The following is a 13,148-nucleotide window of genomic DNA, read 5'->3' on the forward strand; positions in this document are numbered from 1 at the left end:
AGCAGGTTATTTATGTATCTAAAGAGATAACATCTAGATGAGAATTTGAAGAATTGTTTTAATGTCTTAATCAAAATAAGATAATAACATTTAAAAAAAAAAAAAAACCACACAACAATTTACGTTGCTTGAATTTTCTCAACCGAGTCTGCAGTTGTCCTTAATCTGCAATTTTACGCATATATTAGTGCAAGCCAAGCTCGAGTTAGTCCTTCAACATCCTACACACCAAGTCGCCATAAGAGGAGCTATGAGGAAGATGAGGATATGGATCTACATCCATCTAAACAAAAAGAGCAGCATATGGGTAATAGTTCTTATTGATGAATAGTTATGATATCTTTCCAGAATTTACAAAAATTTAATTTTCAAAAATTGAAATATTTGCAATTGTTTGAATCAGTAGTGTTGTTGCAGCCTTCATAACTAATTTGGTGGCTTTGTTGAAGTTGTCAGTGGTTTAAACTGAAGTAGTATAGGAGAGCCTATGGTGTTGCATGTATATGGTGTGACTTGTCGGTACTACTTTCTAAAGTTAATTCCTAAAATTTTGTACAGCAGCACTTGTGTATTGCCTTTTGTATGTAACAGCACACAAACGATTTATAGCAGCAGCCTGAAATTTAGGAGTTCTTGTTTAATTTCCTACTCTATTACAGATGGTAATCTGGGGAATATCATGTAATCTTGTCTCCCTCACACTCTGTGTGTTGATTTTATTGTGTAAATGGAAGCCAAACTACATGTTAATTAGGTGCCACTTTGCTACAAACGGCAGTATACATCTAAAAAATATCTTCAACCTTTACCTTTTCTCTAACATGATTTACTAACAAGCTTCATAAAGGAACCCGATTAATACCAGACACTTGTAGCATCCTGAAGAAAGCTATTAAACTGTTTAAGAGGGTGGTATTTTGAATACTATCAGTGTTCAAATGGTGTGCAATTCTTACTGATGTAATCCGTCTGTGAACTGTTTTGATGCTCATCTGTGGAGATGCCATTTAAATTGGCATGGAGGTTTTGGCAAGCTTTCTTTTGAACAAGAGAAAGTGATTAGTGTAAAATTGTCAGTCCTGTTAAAGGAAAAAAAAAAAAGTAGAAGCTATTACTTTCTTTTGTTTGATGTTCTATGTCTATTGGGTTCATCGATTGAATTCAGGTTTTTCCATTTGTATTCTTACCAGTTTGCAAGATTAGACTGTTTTATCTTCATACTCAAACTGATCAATTGTAGAATAGATTTCTATAGCTTTATTATTGCTGAAAATATACAGAGATTTTTAATGTTAACTGTTTTGTTGATGTATACTCTCACCTTTAAGAACTATCTCGTTTTTCAAACATGAGGTGCAGAAAAATATTACCTTAGCAGTCCTGTGAAATTTAGGAAAAAAAAAAAACATTCACACAGGTTAAGCATTACATTTTGAAGATCAAATGTCTGGCCATGTTTGGATTTCTAAGACACATAGATCTTTACCAGTACTCTCATTCACACTTAACTTGCTAATATAAAATATGCATTTGTGAGACTTTTCTATTCTGATTAAGAATATCTTCTGTCAAATATATTGCATTAAATATTTTTGTCTCAGACATCTTGTTAAATTAGTTTAATTCTGAAGAAAGTTGTTAATTTTTGCATTTCTGTTTAAAGAGTGTACGACTCCTGTATTTTTCAGGAAGTGGAAGTGATATCCATGGATGTGTGGAGCCAAAGAGATTAGAAACAGAAGCTTCTGCAGGTCATCATCTCATTTCTCCCAACTGCTCCCCTCCACTTGACTTGAATTTTCCATTGCCAGGAGAGAAGGGACCAGCATGTCTTGTAAAGGTAACACAAGTGGAGAGATGATGAGCATGCCTGTGGCCTCAGTGGCTTCAGAATCTGAAGTTAGAATGAAACTTGTTATCTTTGCATTGATTTATAGGCACAGAAATTCCCTCAGGCCCAGAATTTTGTTTCTACGGATAATTGCAGTGTTTGTCGTCGCTGTTACAGTGTTTGTCGTCGCTGTTACAGTGTTTGTCGTCGCTGTTACAGTGTTTGTCGTCGCTGTTACAGTGTTTCTTTTCACGAGTGCTGTATCATAATTGCTGAAATCCTTCAACAGCATTTATTAGAGCTTGCACCTTCTCAATACATTTAGGTTTTGGTTTCCCTTTTTTTTTTTTTTTTTTTTTAAAAAAAAAGTCCATTGCTAGATGTAGCTGGTATTGACTGCTGGTATTTTGTTTGTAGGATTTGTCCTCTAAAGGAAAAAAAGTTGTGATGGAACAAGCCAAAAAAACAACAAAGTACACATTTTTGTATTGTATTTGAAATAGTCTTTGATTCACTAGTATGCTATATTAACTATGAAACTTCAAACACAAAGTTTCTGTGCTCTTACTGTGTTGAATGCTCAACAATTCAGCAAATCTTGATAAATCAGCGTAGAATACAATTGTTTACATTTGTGTAGCAAAAGAATGCCAATAGGAAAAAGCCTGCAATCACAAAAAGTCATTTTTCCAATGTAAGCTTACGGACACTGAGGGGAGACCTCTTCACACAGACTGTTCTCAGCCTACAGTTGAGTCTCCCGAGGTTTTTCCTCTTGCCTCTGTGTGTGTGTATGTGTTCAGTCCTGCATCTGGCCCATCTGCCCCTGTATTTTATAATTTCCTCTTTATGGCAGGTCTATGAGAGCTGGGATAGCTTCAAAGTTAATGATGTTCTGGAGGTATACGGTATTTTGTCTGTGGACCCAGTGCTGAGCATAGTAAACAATGAAGAGAGGTAAGTCTCCCCTGATGCGTGACCCTGAAATGGGGGAAATGTTTAGGTCAATGAGCAAAATATTTTGGCTGTCCCCTTAATGCAGACAGGGCCGTGTGCAAATACATAACAATTATGCTTAAGAGGTGAATTTTATTGCTTAAAAAAAAGCTTGATGTGGAAAGTGTTAGATCCACCATCCTATAAAATGAAGTCCATTGTACTCTTATGTCCATACTCTTGGATACATGATGCATCTTTTTTTTTTTTTTTAGGTTGTTGTACAGTCTATAAAGCAGAAAGTGCTTCTATAGCTAAATCTTTTATACTCTTTCACACCTATTGAACTTTCAATGAATGAGTGAACAGTGTATAAAGCTTTCAAATAAGCTGTAAAATTATAAAATGTCCTTTTGAAATAATTTCTAAGTCCGTGAACGTTGCTACCATAAACAGTTCTGAAGAATATAAAAAAAAAAATGTTTGCATGTCTGCATGGAGAGTGGAAGTGACCAAAATTAGTAAAAATTGGGTTGATTTTTTGTTCATTAGTTAAGGTATATCATCACGTTATACCACCAATAGAAACTTCCCATATCCCCTGCTGTTCTGCAACTACTTGCTTGACAAAATACAAACTAATCCAGAAGGACACAAGAAGTCAGTTTTTAAAATAAAACTGTTGACTGATCTAACACATATACTATTGATGTCTTGAACCATTGTGCTTTAAGTTATTTCAGTTGGTGATTTTGTTTATCTTTCTGATAAGTCCAATACGAAGAGGGCAGCGTGAATCCTTTATAGTGTCAACTTCTTAAAAGTTAACTCAGCCTGGTCAGCTGCTTTTGGTTATCAACTGTCTGACAGCTAATCCCAGACTGACAGCTCAGTTGGTCTGTCAGGGCTTGCTGGGGTGTTTTCCTGCATGTCATTCTATCACAAATAGACAAAATGGTGGCATTTAGCAATGTTTTGTATGCAAACAGAAGAGATTTCTTTTAATGGAACAAGTGGATAGTCTGTTGGTGGGCTGCTGAAGAAGCTTTGAAGTTACAAAGCCTTTCAGCTTTTAAAACCACTACAAGTTGATTAAATTTGTACTAAACTTTACTATTACCTGGTATGGTCACTTTAGGAATTTTAGTTTCTACATAACAAATGAAAAGCACCTGGAAAGAATTTTATAAGGCATCATCAGGGAGAGCAAAGCTTGTGTCTCTGAACTATTAAGTTAAGAGGTAGTACCTTCAAGTTTGAGCTGAGGCACATTAGGATTTCTTTACTCATTGGGTTTGGGTTTTTTTGCTCAGCTGGTGACATACCTGTTAAGTGACTGCCTAGAAGATCTTGTTGTCAGGCTCTGGAATCCAGTGGAATATAAAAATCTCTCGTGTGCATACATAGACAAGTGTAGTAAATCATTACCTTATTTTCTTAGAAGTTACTGTTTAGACTTCAGTACATGCTGGACAGAACTGTGTGAAACATTTTATTTCAAGCTGCGTCTAATTGAATGATGCAGCAAATAATAAATGTGTTTTTATTTGGAGTGTTTGGTTTTGGTTTTTTGTTACTTGGTGGGCTTTATTTTTATTTTTTTTAGAAAAGATTTAATTATTTTTTGAAAATAGTAGCATCCAATTTTTTTGGTCAAACATGCTTTGGCATTTCTGTATCATTATACAGCCATGATTCAGTACTTATGGTCTTCATAAAAATCATGAAGAAGGTAGTTTGAATATGGGAGGAGTTACCAGGAGCTGGGAGCGGATGTTGTGGATGTTGTTTGTTCCGACGTGCCCTGTTCTTGGCCTGCTTCCAGCAGCTTCTGAGCCAGATGGAGAGAAATTTGTGTGGAATGTTTCTAAGTCCAGTTGTGCTGTGCCCTCTCCTAGGGACAGCTCAGCCCTCGATCCTATGGAGTGTATGGACATGGCAGAAGAACAGAGAGTACACAGTCCTCCAGCCTCATTAGTCCCCAGAATCCATGTGATTTTGGCACAGAAATTGCAACACATTAACCCATTACTGCCTGCCTGCCTTAATGAAGAGGACAGTAAAACCTGTGAGTATTTGAACCTGACCTCCCTCTGCATACATGTAAATGTGAGGTTTCCTAGTACATGTGAACAAATACTACTTTGCTCAATGCATCAATGGCAGGGTTTGAATTTAAATCTTGTTAAATGGAGGAACCATTCAACTCTACAGAACTGGACAAGATACAAGTGTTTGTGATGCCACACAGGTGTTGTGATGTTTGTGATTACCAAGTTGTTTGGCCATAAAGTTTTATTTGTTTCCAAATGGAGGAGTGAGTTGCTGGAAATTCATACTTCCAATTTAGTTTAACAGTGAAAATAAAAAACATACTGACAATGTAAAGAATCATAATACTGGGAATAAAACAAGGCAATTCTGGTTTTAAGCAACTATGCTATTCCTTGTGACGTGTTTGAATGTTATTGTTTTGTCATTGAATTATTGCATGCAAAGCTCTAATTGATACTTATCATCTTCCTTCTTGTGTGCCTTGTATTGGTTGTCCTGAGCTGTGCTACATGTAAGGGTTTTTTGTTCTGCTTTTAATATAGTATGGATAGGCTATTGATTTTAGAAATTTGGGTCCAAACTTTACAGCCTTCTGAAAATGTTTTACACAATATCTAATTTAAAAAAAAAAAAAAACAAAAAAAAAAACAAAAAAAAAAAAAAACAAAAAAAAAAACCAAACAAAAAAAACACACACATTTCCAAGGAAAGGTGAGTGACTTAGGTTATCCAAAGCCAGTAATTGCTCAGTTGGAAAACCAATGAATGTTTACTTTTCCTAGACTGCTTTGGAGTAACTATTTTTCTTCATCAAACTGTAATGAAAAGTAAGATTTATATGGAAGGAAGAGGGTGAGGAACAGCATATTTTCTGACACTTGTCTTTTGCTCTTTTATCAGTTGTTTCTAATTTCATGTCTGAGCTGTCACCAGTGAGAGCAGAGTTGCTTGGGTTCCTCACCCATGCCCTCTTGGGAGACAGTTTGGCTGCTGAGTACCTTATATTGCACCTCATCTCTACAGTGTAAGTATTTAGATGTTTGCTGAGAATTTGAATATTCATATTTTAAAAGAAATCCCCTTCTATGGGGTTCTTTACCACTCTGCAAATAAATGGCAGAAATAGCTTAAATAGTACTTGTTCCAGTAGTACTTTGTTCAGCTGGAGTTCTCCTGTCACAATAGACACAGTAAACAGATTTCATTGGCTGAAATAACAGTAAGTTTTCTTAAAAGACAAGTTTTGTGGCAGTATATCCTTTCAGTGTTGCTTTGGGAGTTGGACAAAAACTCCAAGATACACTTTTAAACAGAGGTATGAAAACATCTTTTTGTCTATAGCTTCTTTTATTGAATAGGATCTGCAACTGAGTTCTCAAAGACAGCATTTCCTAACTGCAGTAAGTTATTGTTTAGGTATCAAAAGATACGGAAAGGTACATTTCGGGAATTTGTTTAATTAAATGTGGACATGTTTAATGGTAAATTCAAGTGACCCTCAGTTAGCATGTGATAGAAATTTACCACCGCAGCTGATGCTGTAGCTGGATGTGTATGCGTTGTGATCTATCTTTGTGGCTGATTAAAGTGGATTTGCTTAACGTTCTCTTACGCTGGTTTAAACCGTCACTGGATGAAAGAGCAGCATCCTGTGACTCATTAAAATTTCAGGTGTGAAACTTCAGACAATATGTTTTGATTAGATTACGTATAGTTGTCATGCTCAAATTTAATTTTAGTCTGTCTTCCAAATGTAAATGGATTCCATTTTAAAAAAAAGGTAATTTCTTGGTAAATGAACCACCTGTTTTATGGTTTTCAAAAATTCCATCCTGCTACGAAGTGACTAGTACATATTTACACAGCTCACATTTAACAGAAGTGTTTACAGAGATGTAAATGGACTCAGCATCCTACCTTTCTCATACTTGCAACTCGTGTAAAAAGCCATATTTCTCAGCCTCAGCAAGACAGGTGGTACCAAGATAGATCCAACCATAATGCCATGGCAGCACAATTAAGAGCTGACAAGATTTATGGTGGGTTTATGTTTACAGTCTGACCTGAACCCTTCTCCCTATGTAAATTTAAATACTTCAATATCAGTATGCCATTTTTTTTTATTCTGTGCACACTTCATTCTTTCCAGTGGGAATGTGAATGCTCTAACACTTAGACTAGAATGTGTTTTCTCTCTTAGCTGATATCACAAAAAAGTTGAAATTTGTCAAGAATGGGGAGAAGATATACAGTAAGAAGAGGGAGAGGAAAGCTGAGGGCAGGTAAAGGAAATGAACAGGCATGATAAGCAGGAAAATTGAGATTGGGCAGCGAGAAAAGGAAAGGATGAAGTGTGTTTACTGGGTAACAATAGAGCACAAGGAGAACAGAACGTCTGGAAAGCCCAGTACAGGATCTCAAGCCCTATAAATGTACTGCTTTTGGGCAATGCTGCAAAGCCTTCCAGAGCAGCCTTCAGCCTAACTTAGCTCCTTGGACACTGGAGGAGGAAGAAAAGGTGGCTATTATTTATGTATGTATTGGTCTTGAAATCCTGCTAGCTCTCAGAGAACTGTCCAGCACCCACACCGATTGATACCTGTATTCACCATGTTAATCAGATGTTTGCCTAACCTGTGTTGTTTTTGGTTTAGTTATGCAAGACGAGATGTGCTCCCTCTGGGAAAATTCACAGTCAACTTGAGCGGATGTCCAAGAAATAGCATCTTCACAGAGCATATATACCGCATTATCCAGCAGCTTGTTCCAGCAGTAAGAATAATGGCATTATAGTGCTTCAGTGTTTCTGATGGTAGATGTTGACTAAATGTTCCAACAAAACAAACAATATTTAGGTTAAAAGCAGGCTTCTTAAATGAAAGCTCCTGCTATCCATGAAGAGGGCAGATAAAAATGGAAATGTGGCTTGGCTCTCAGTTGAAGTCCCTATTTACCTAGTCATCTAGGATGAACAGGGAATAAAATCATCTCCTCCAAGGTATTAAACTGACAGACAGATGCTGCATACTGTACTTTGTCTTACCAGATTGATATGTTTAGACATTTAGGTCATTTAATTATCATGTCGTTACTGTTTATCCCCAAGTTGGTGGATGCTGTTCTGCAGAAATTCATAGTAATTCAATTTGGGGTCATAATAGTTGTATTGCTGCAATAAGTTTTGTTTTACTTACTATGGAAGTTGACAGTTATAGCTCTTGCTTAGAGGAAGCAATGTTTACTAGGGAAGCTGGAGAGGAGGAAATGTGCTGATTAGTTTCTTTTCTCGTTTTCAGTCCTATCGCCTACAAATGACCATTGAAAACATGAACCATTCACGATTTATCCCACACAAAGACTACGCAGCTAATCGCTTAGTCAGTGGAGTATTGCAGCTTGCCAGCAACACTTCCCTTGTAGTGGATGAGACTCAGCTTGAGCAGGGACAGCTTGACACAACAGGTAGACATTTTTTGGTTTTTAAAAGAAAAAAAATCTCATCTGGGAGGTTAAAAGTTGATATATTTTAAGACAGTGATGCTAATTATGTCCCAGTGATAACTATTACAAAACTGTTTGTGGTTTCTATATCCTATTTCATTGCTTGTACTTTCATGCTGCTAGTCTGCAGCATTCTCAGACAACTTAAGGCTTGACCTTTTGGCTGTTTTTTTCCCTATTTTACTTCCTGGAAGTTTCTGGTATTTTGCTCAGAAATGCTTATGCTGACTCAAAATCTCTATGCCAGACCACAAATGACCAATAATGAAACAAGATGGTTCCTTGTTTAGTATAGCTTTGTTTGCATTGTAACTCTGGACATTGTCTTTTGTCACTTGGTGGAAAAGGCCACTAATTTGAATAATTCTTTAGACCAAAATACCCTCTGATACATTAGAATGGCCTTTCAGTTTCCTGTGATAATGAATTAAGAAGTGGGGGGAGTGTATGCTGCTGCCTTATGCTTTGTACTTTTACTGTATATATGGAAAACATTCCTGAAAACCCAACTGAAAATAGGAGTTAAAAAAACAGCTATTACTGCGTGGAATGAACAGAATGATGATTCTATCTTGTAAGCTGAGGTAGCACTGTGTAGTATGCTTTTGACTGAGCTTTAGATGATTAATTTACTTGTAACCTACATAAGAGGCGAGTTGCAGTGCTTATTAAAAGTTCAGTGACTGGAGAATGCATAGTTACAGGTATCTGTGGTGATTTCAAGGAAAGAAGAATAGAAAATCATTGGAAGTGACTATTTTAAAATAAATCTTGTAATGAGTATCAGTCCTCTGTCCCATTCACTTAGTCTGGCAACTAGTGAGGTTCATATTTCAGGTTAATTCTATTTAGAAACGTCAATTAGTGCTGTTAAAAGTTTTTCATTGAAATTATTCATTTGGTTTTGAGTTTTCATTATTTTTTTTCATTACTTTGCTTTAACAAAGTTACAAAATTTCACTGAAGAAAATAGTAAAAATAGTAGAAATCTTTGCACTGTCTGTTTCAAAAAAAAAAAAGTCAAAACATTAAAAGTCCCATTTACAGAAAAATCTTACTGTGCTGGTTTATAGGGTTTCTAAAATGTTTCTCCTTAATGTCTAAAAAAACTCAACATTTAAGGAAAAGTAATATTTTAAGTATTAAAAGTTGCAAATAAAAAAGGCTTGTTAATTTTATTTCATTTCTATTGGTGCGATGTTGTTCTCTACTGAATTTAGAGTAAAAAAATAAGAATTTTTAATGTCTTGTAATAATGTTAGGAACAAAATTTAATCCTAGAGAAGAACAAGCGTCTTCAGATCTAGTAGTTGGTTTGGAACTCTTGGAAGTTACAATTTAGAGATTTCAAGTGGGAAAATGTCCCAGAAGTAAACTAATAACATTAAATTTGCTTTTATTTACTAACATATCCTTTACTTACAGTATAGTAAATTAATACTAATTCATTAGAGGTAAAAACATAACAATGGATGTGTCATTTGATGCAGTAATGATGTTGAAAAGAACGAATTGTCGGGTACGTGTTGGTATTTCAGAAGGAGAATTCCGAGTGTTAACCAGTTAATTTGTCAATCTTAACCTTCTAGATTTTAAATAATTTAGTTCCAGGTAAGGCATGTCACTTGTATAAAAATTTGCCAAAATGGTGATGGGTATGTTTTTCAGCTGCTGACCAATGAAAACATTAACACATATACTGGGACAGATAAAATTTAGGCTTGAAATCCTTCAAGAATTCTTAATTTTGGTCTTAAGAAATGGTTGTCTCTATTTGGAGGACCCCACAGACACCAGAAGACACAGGATGCTTGCAAGAATTTTTCTACCAGCTGCTCATTTAAAAACAGATTGGGAAAAAAAAAAAAATCAGGTCTGACATTTGTTTAGGTCCAGTTGTCAGAGAATTTGTTCTTGCCTTTCTAGGTGTACATAATGTGACAGCACTGGGTAATCTGATAACTTGGCAGAAGGTGGATTATGACTTCAGTTACCACCAGATGGAATTCCCATGCAATATTAATGTTCTTATCACTTCAGAGGGCCGATCGCTCCTACCGGTATGGCAAGGTCTTCCTGAATTTAGGGAATAACTACAATTGGTAGCTACTTACTTAGAGCATGCCATTCCAGGGACAAGTGAAGACAGGAAAACTGTCTTGTGACCAGGGGTGGGTATGACACCAGTATTAGTTACTGCCTTGTCACTCATGGCTGCAGCCAGGCCAAAAACCTGTTAAGGGAAACCAAGAGATTGACCTTCCTTCCTCCTTGGCTGAACAGTGATGCAGTATGAACAGAGCCTGCAGGTACACTGCTGCTCTCCAAGCCTTTTCTAGTACAGTAGTTTGAGGTGACACATGAAGGGACACGTGAAGAAGGAGCAGTGGATCTGACATTGACCCTAGAAAAAGTGGGTAGCCTAAGTTTACAAATGTCTGGTCTTCTGCATTCCAGCTTTATGAACTGGGCGTTTGCTCTCTTGCCTCTAAGTGAAACTTGAATAAAGACTTCATGCTGGTTTTCAAAAAGGCAACTGTTAAAATATTGAAAGAATGACTTTACCTAATTCTGGGAAATAGTGACTTCTGTTGCTTTAGAGATTAAATTAGTCTTGGAGTAGAAAAAACAGGATGTGGAAAGACATGATATGTAATTTTATTTTTCAGTCAGATTGCCAAGTCCACTTACAACCACAGATAATTCCACCAAACATGGAAGAGTATATGAACAGCCTCCTAACAGCAGTGCTCCCTTCTGTTTTGAACAAATTTAGAATTTATCTAAGTTTGTTGAGACTGCTGGACTACAGTATATCTGATGAAGTGACCAAGGTATGGAAGATTTCACCAATATGTTTTCAACTGTATATTCAGATAGAAAGCACCTTCACAGAAAGTTACTGTACCTTCCCATTGCTCTCCCTGTCAGTGGTACTCCTTGAAGTGTTCTGAAAACCAGACAGAGGCATTTTCTTGACCTGAATGTGCCTTTAAGGATTTGTACTTTTGAGCATTTCAGTATATACTTTACATGTACCCTGCTTTCTAAACTCATTTTGAAAACTGATTCTTTTCAAAGATGAGAACTAGCCTATTTTTACGCAGGCTCGCTTCCTGGCAGCAATGAGTTGAAATGTTTCTCTTGGAATCTAAGGGTAGTTACAGTGTTTAGCTCTTTAAAAGCTTATCTCCTAGTGAAGATTTTTATTTTGCCACTTACTGGCGTGCTGTATTGTTTGTAGGCAGTAGAAGAAGACTTTGTAGAAATGCGCAAGAACGACCCTGAGAGCATAACGGCTGATGATCTGCACAGAACTCTGCTTGTAGCGAGGTGGGTGGCGCTGTCTGTGAGAACCAAAGACTTTCTCACAAGCTGGTAACAAACCAAGTCAAGGCTCGTAGTCTGCAGTCTGATGGCAGTTGCACGAGGCTGGCTAGCAATCAGAAGGTGGCATCTCCCCTTCCTCTTGTCACAGAGTCTTAGTTAGGCAAAGTCTTCCTTCCCCACTTTCTTCCCATGCTTTCAAGTTTGCAGGATACTGAAAGAAAACTGGTTTAGTACTGTATTAGTTTATCAAACCTGACACGTGCACGAGCTCTTAACTGTTGTTTCTGCTCATCCAGGTTCCTGTCTCTCAGCGCGGGGCAGACAACGCTGTCACGGGAGAGGTGGCTGAGAGCAAAACAACTGGAGGCATTGCGTAAAGCCAGACTTCAGCAGCAAAAATGTGTTAATGGGAATGAACTTTAATATTTTGTGGATGTCGCCATGAAAATTTGTCTAATCCTAGATGGAACCCATACTAAGATTGGAATATTGTTTATACCAGTTTTTGTAGATAATTTATACCAAAAAGTTATGGATATTTACCCTTGCAGTCTGAACACACTTAACTCTGTTCAGCCAGTTAAACATATTTTATGAAATCTTTTTGGAGCCTGTTTTGTAACTGAAGATTGGTAATAATGAGCAAATTGTTTGATATTAAACTTTAATACTGAAGTTGCATAAACTTACTTTGTTTAATAATAAGAAACTTTAACCTCTAGCCCTTCATAAACAGCTGTGGTAGTCTCTGTTCTGGAATAAGTTTGTGTTATAATTCTTGAATGACTGAATTCTGAGTATCAGAGCTTTTGGCTAGCCGGCAACTGCAGCTGAAGGAAACATTGACTTTAGTATCTAGAACTGTCATGTTCTCATGAGCTGAGGCACGTTGCACTCACAGCAGCAGCATAATAGCGATTACACTGGGGTGTAAAGAAGTGATTTGATCTTATCCATGACAAGGTTCCAGTATAAAATACATCTTTATTCTACTTAGAGAAGACCAGGACTTCACAACTTCTCAAACGTCTCTAATGAGATTTATTCTGGCACAACTTTTTTAAAAAAAAAATATTGACTGGGGAGTTGGTGATACTCATGTACAAAACATCTATTACTTTCTACACTACTAGCACTGCAGTGTGTTTAAATTGTTTGAATACCAATTAAGCATTAAGAATGACCTGTACATATCTTACTCGTGCTGTACAGTTTGAGCTGGTTTTCAGAGGACATACTGGCCCTACTATGACTTGCAATTTAACAATGGTAGTGAACCATTAAGCTAAGAGGGAGTTGGAATAATTCAGAAAGACTACAGAGTAGTAAGGTAGGGCTGTCCTTGTGGAGACAGCCTGCAAGAGTCAGTGGAGCTAATTCTAGATTTTGCTTCAATTAATCCTTTTCTGAACAAGAAAGAAGGCTCCTGCCACGTTTACATTAAGCCAGTACCACCTTAGTGCTTTCTCGTGATTGAGACTGTGTAACCATGACC

The 13,148-nt window shown here is 36.8% G+C and overlaps 1 protein-coding gene across 1 annotated transcript in view; it reads left to right on the forward strand.

Moving 5' to 3' along the window:
- LOC104360064 (minichromosome maintenance complex binding protein) overlaps window positions 1–12,429 on the forward strand; it is a 17,614-nt gene extending 5,185 nt beyond the window's left edge. The window contains exons 6-16 of the mRNA XM_042791031.1: window positions 178–307; window positions 1,689–1,840; window positions 2,688–2,788; window positions 4,666–4,835; window positions 5,723–5,846; window positions 7,477–7,594; window positions 8,119–8,284; window positions 10,250–10,383; window positions 10,993–11,157; window positions 11,568–11,656; window positions 11,950–12,429. Of these exons, the coding sequence (XP_042646965.1) occupies window positions 178–307; window positions 1,689–1,840; window positions 2,688–2,788; window positions 4,666–4,835; window positions 5,723–5,846; window positions 7,477–7,594; window positions 8,119–8,284; window positions 10,250–10,383; window positions 10,993–11,157; window positions 11,568–11,656; window positions 11,950–12,076 (1,476 nt within the window). The 3' untranslated portion in view covers window positions 12,077–12,429. The remainder of the gene's footprint in view (window positions 1–177; window positions 308–1,688; window positions 1,841–2,687; window positions 2,789–4,665; window positions 4,836–5,722; window positions 5,847–7,476; window positions 7,595–8,118; window positions 8,285–10,249; window positions 10,384–10,992; window positions 11,158–11,567; window positions 11,657–11,949) is intronic.
- The last annotated feature ends 719 nt before the right edge of the window (window positions 12,430–13,148 follow it).

This window comes from Tyto alba, unplaced genomic scaffold (assembly GCF_018691265.1).
Source record: "Tyto alba isolate M040663 unplaced genomic scaffold, T.alba_DEE_v4.0 Super-Scaffold_1, whole genome shotgun sequence".
In the NCBI taxonomy this organism is placed as follows: domain Eukaryota; kingdom Metazoa; phylum Chordata; class Aves; order Strigiformes; family Tytonidae; genus Tyto; species Tyto alba.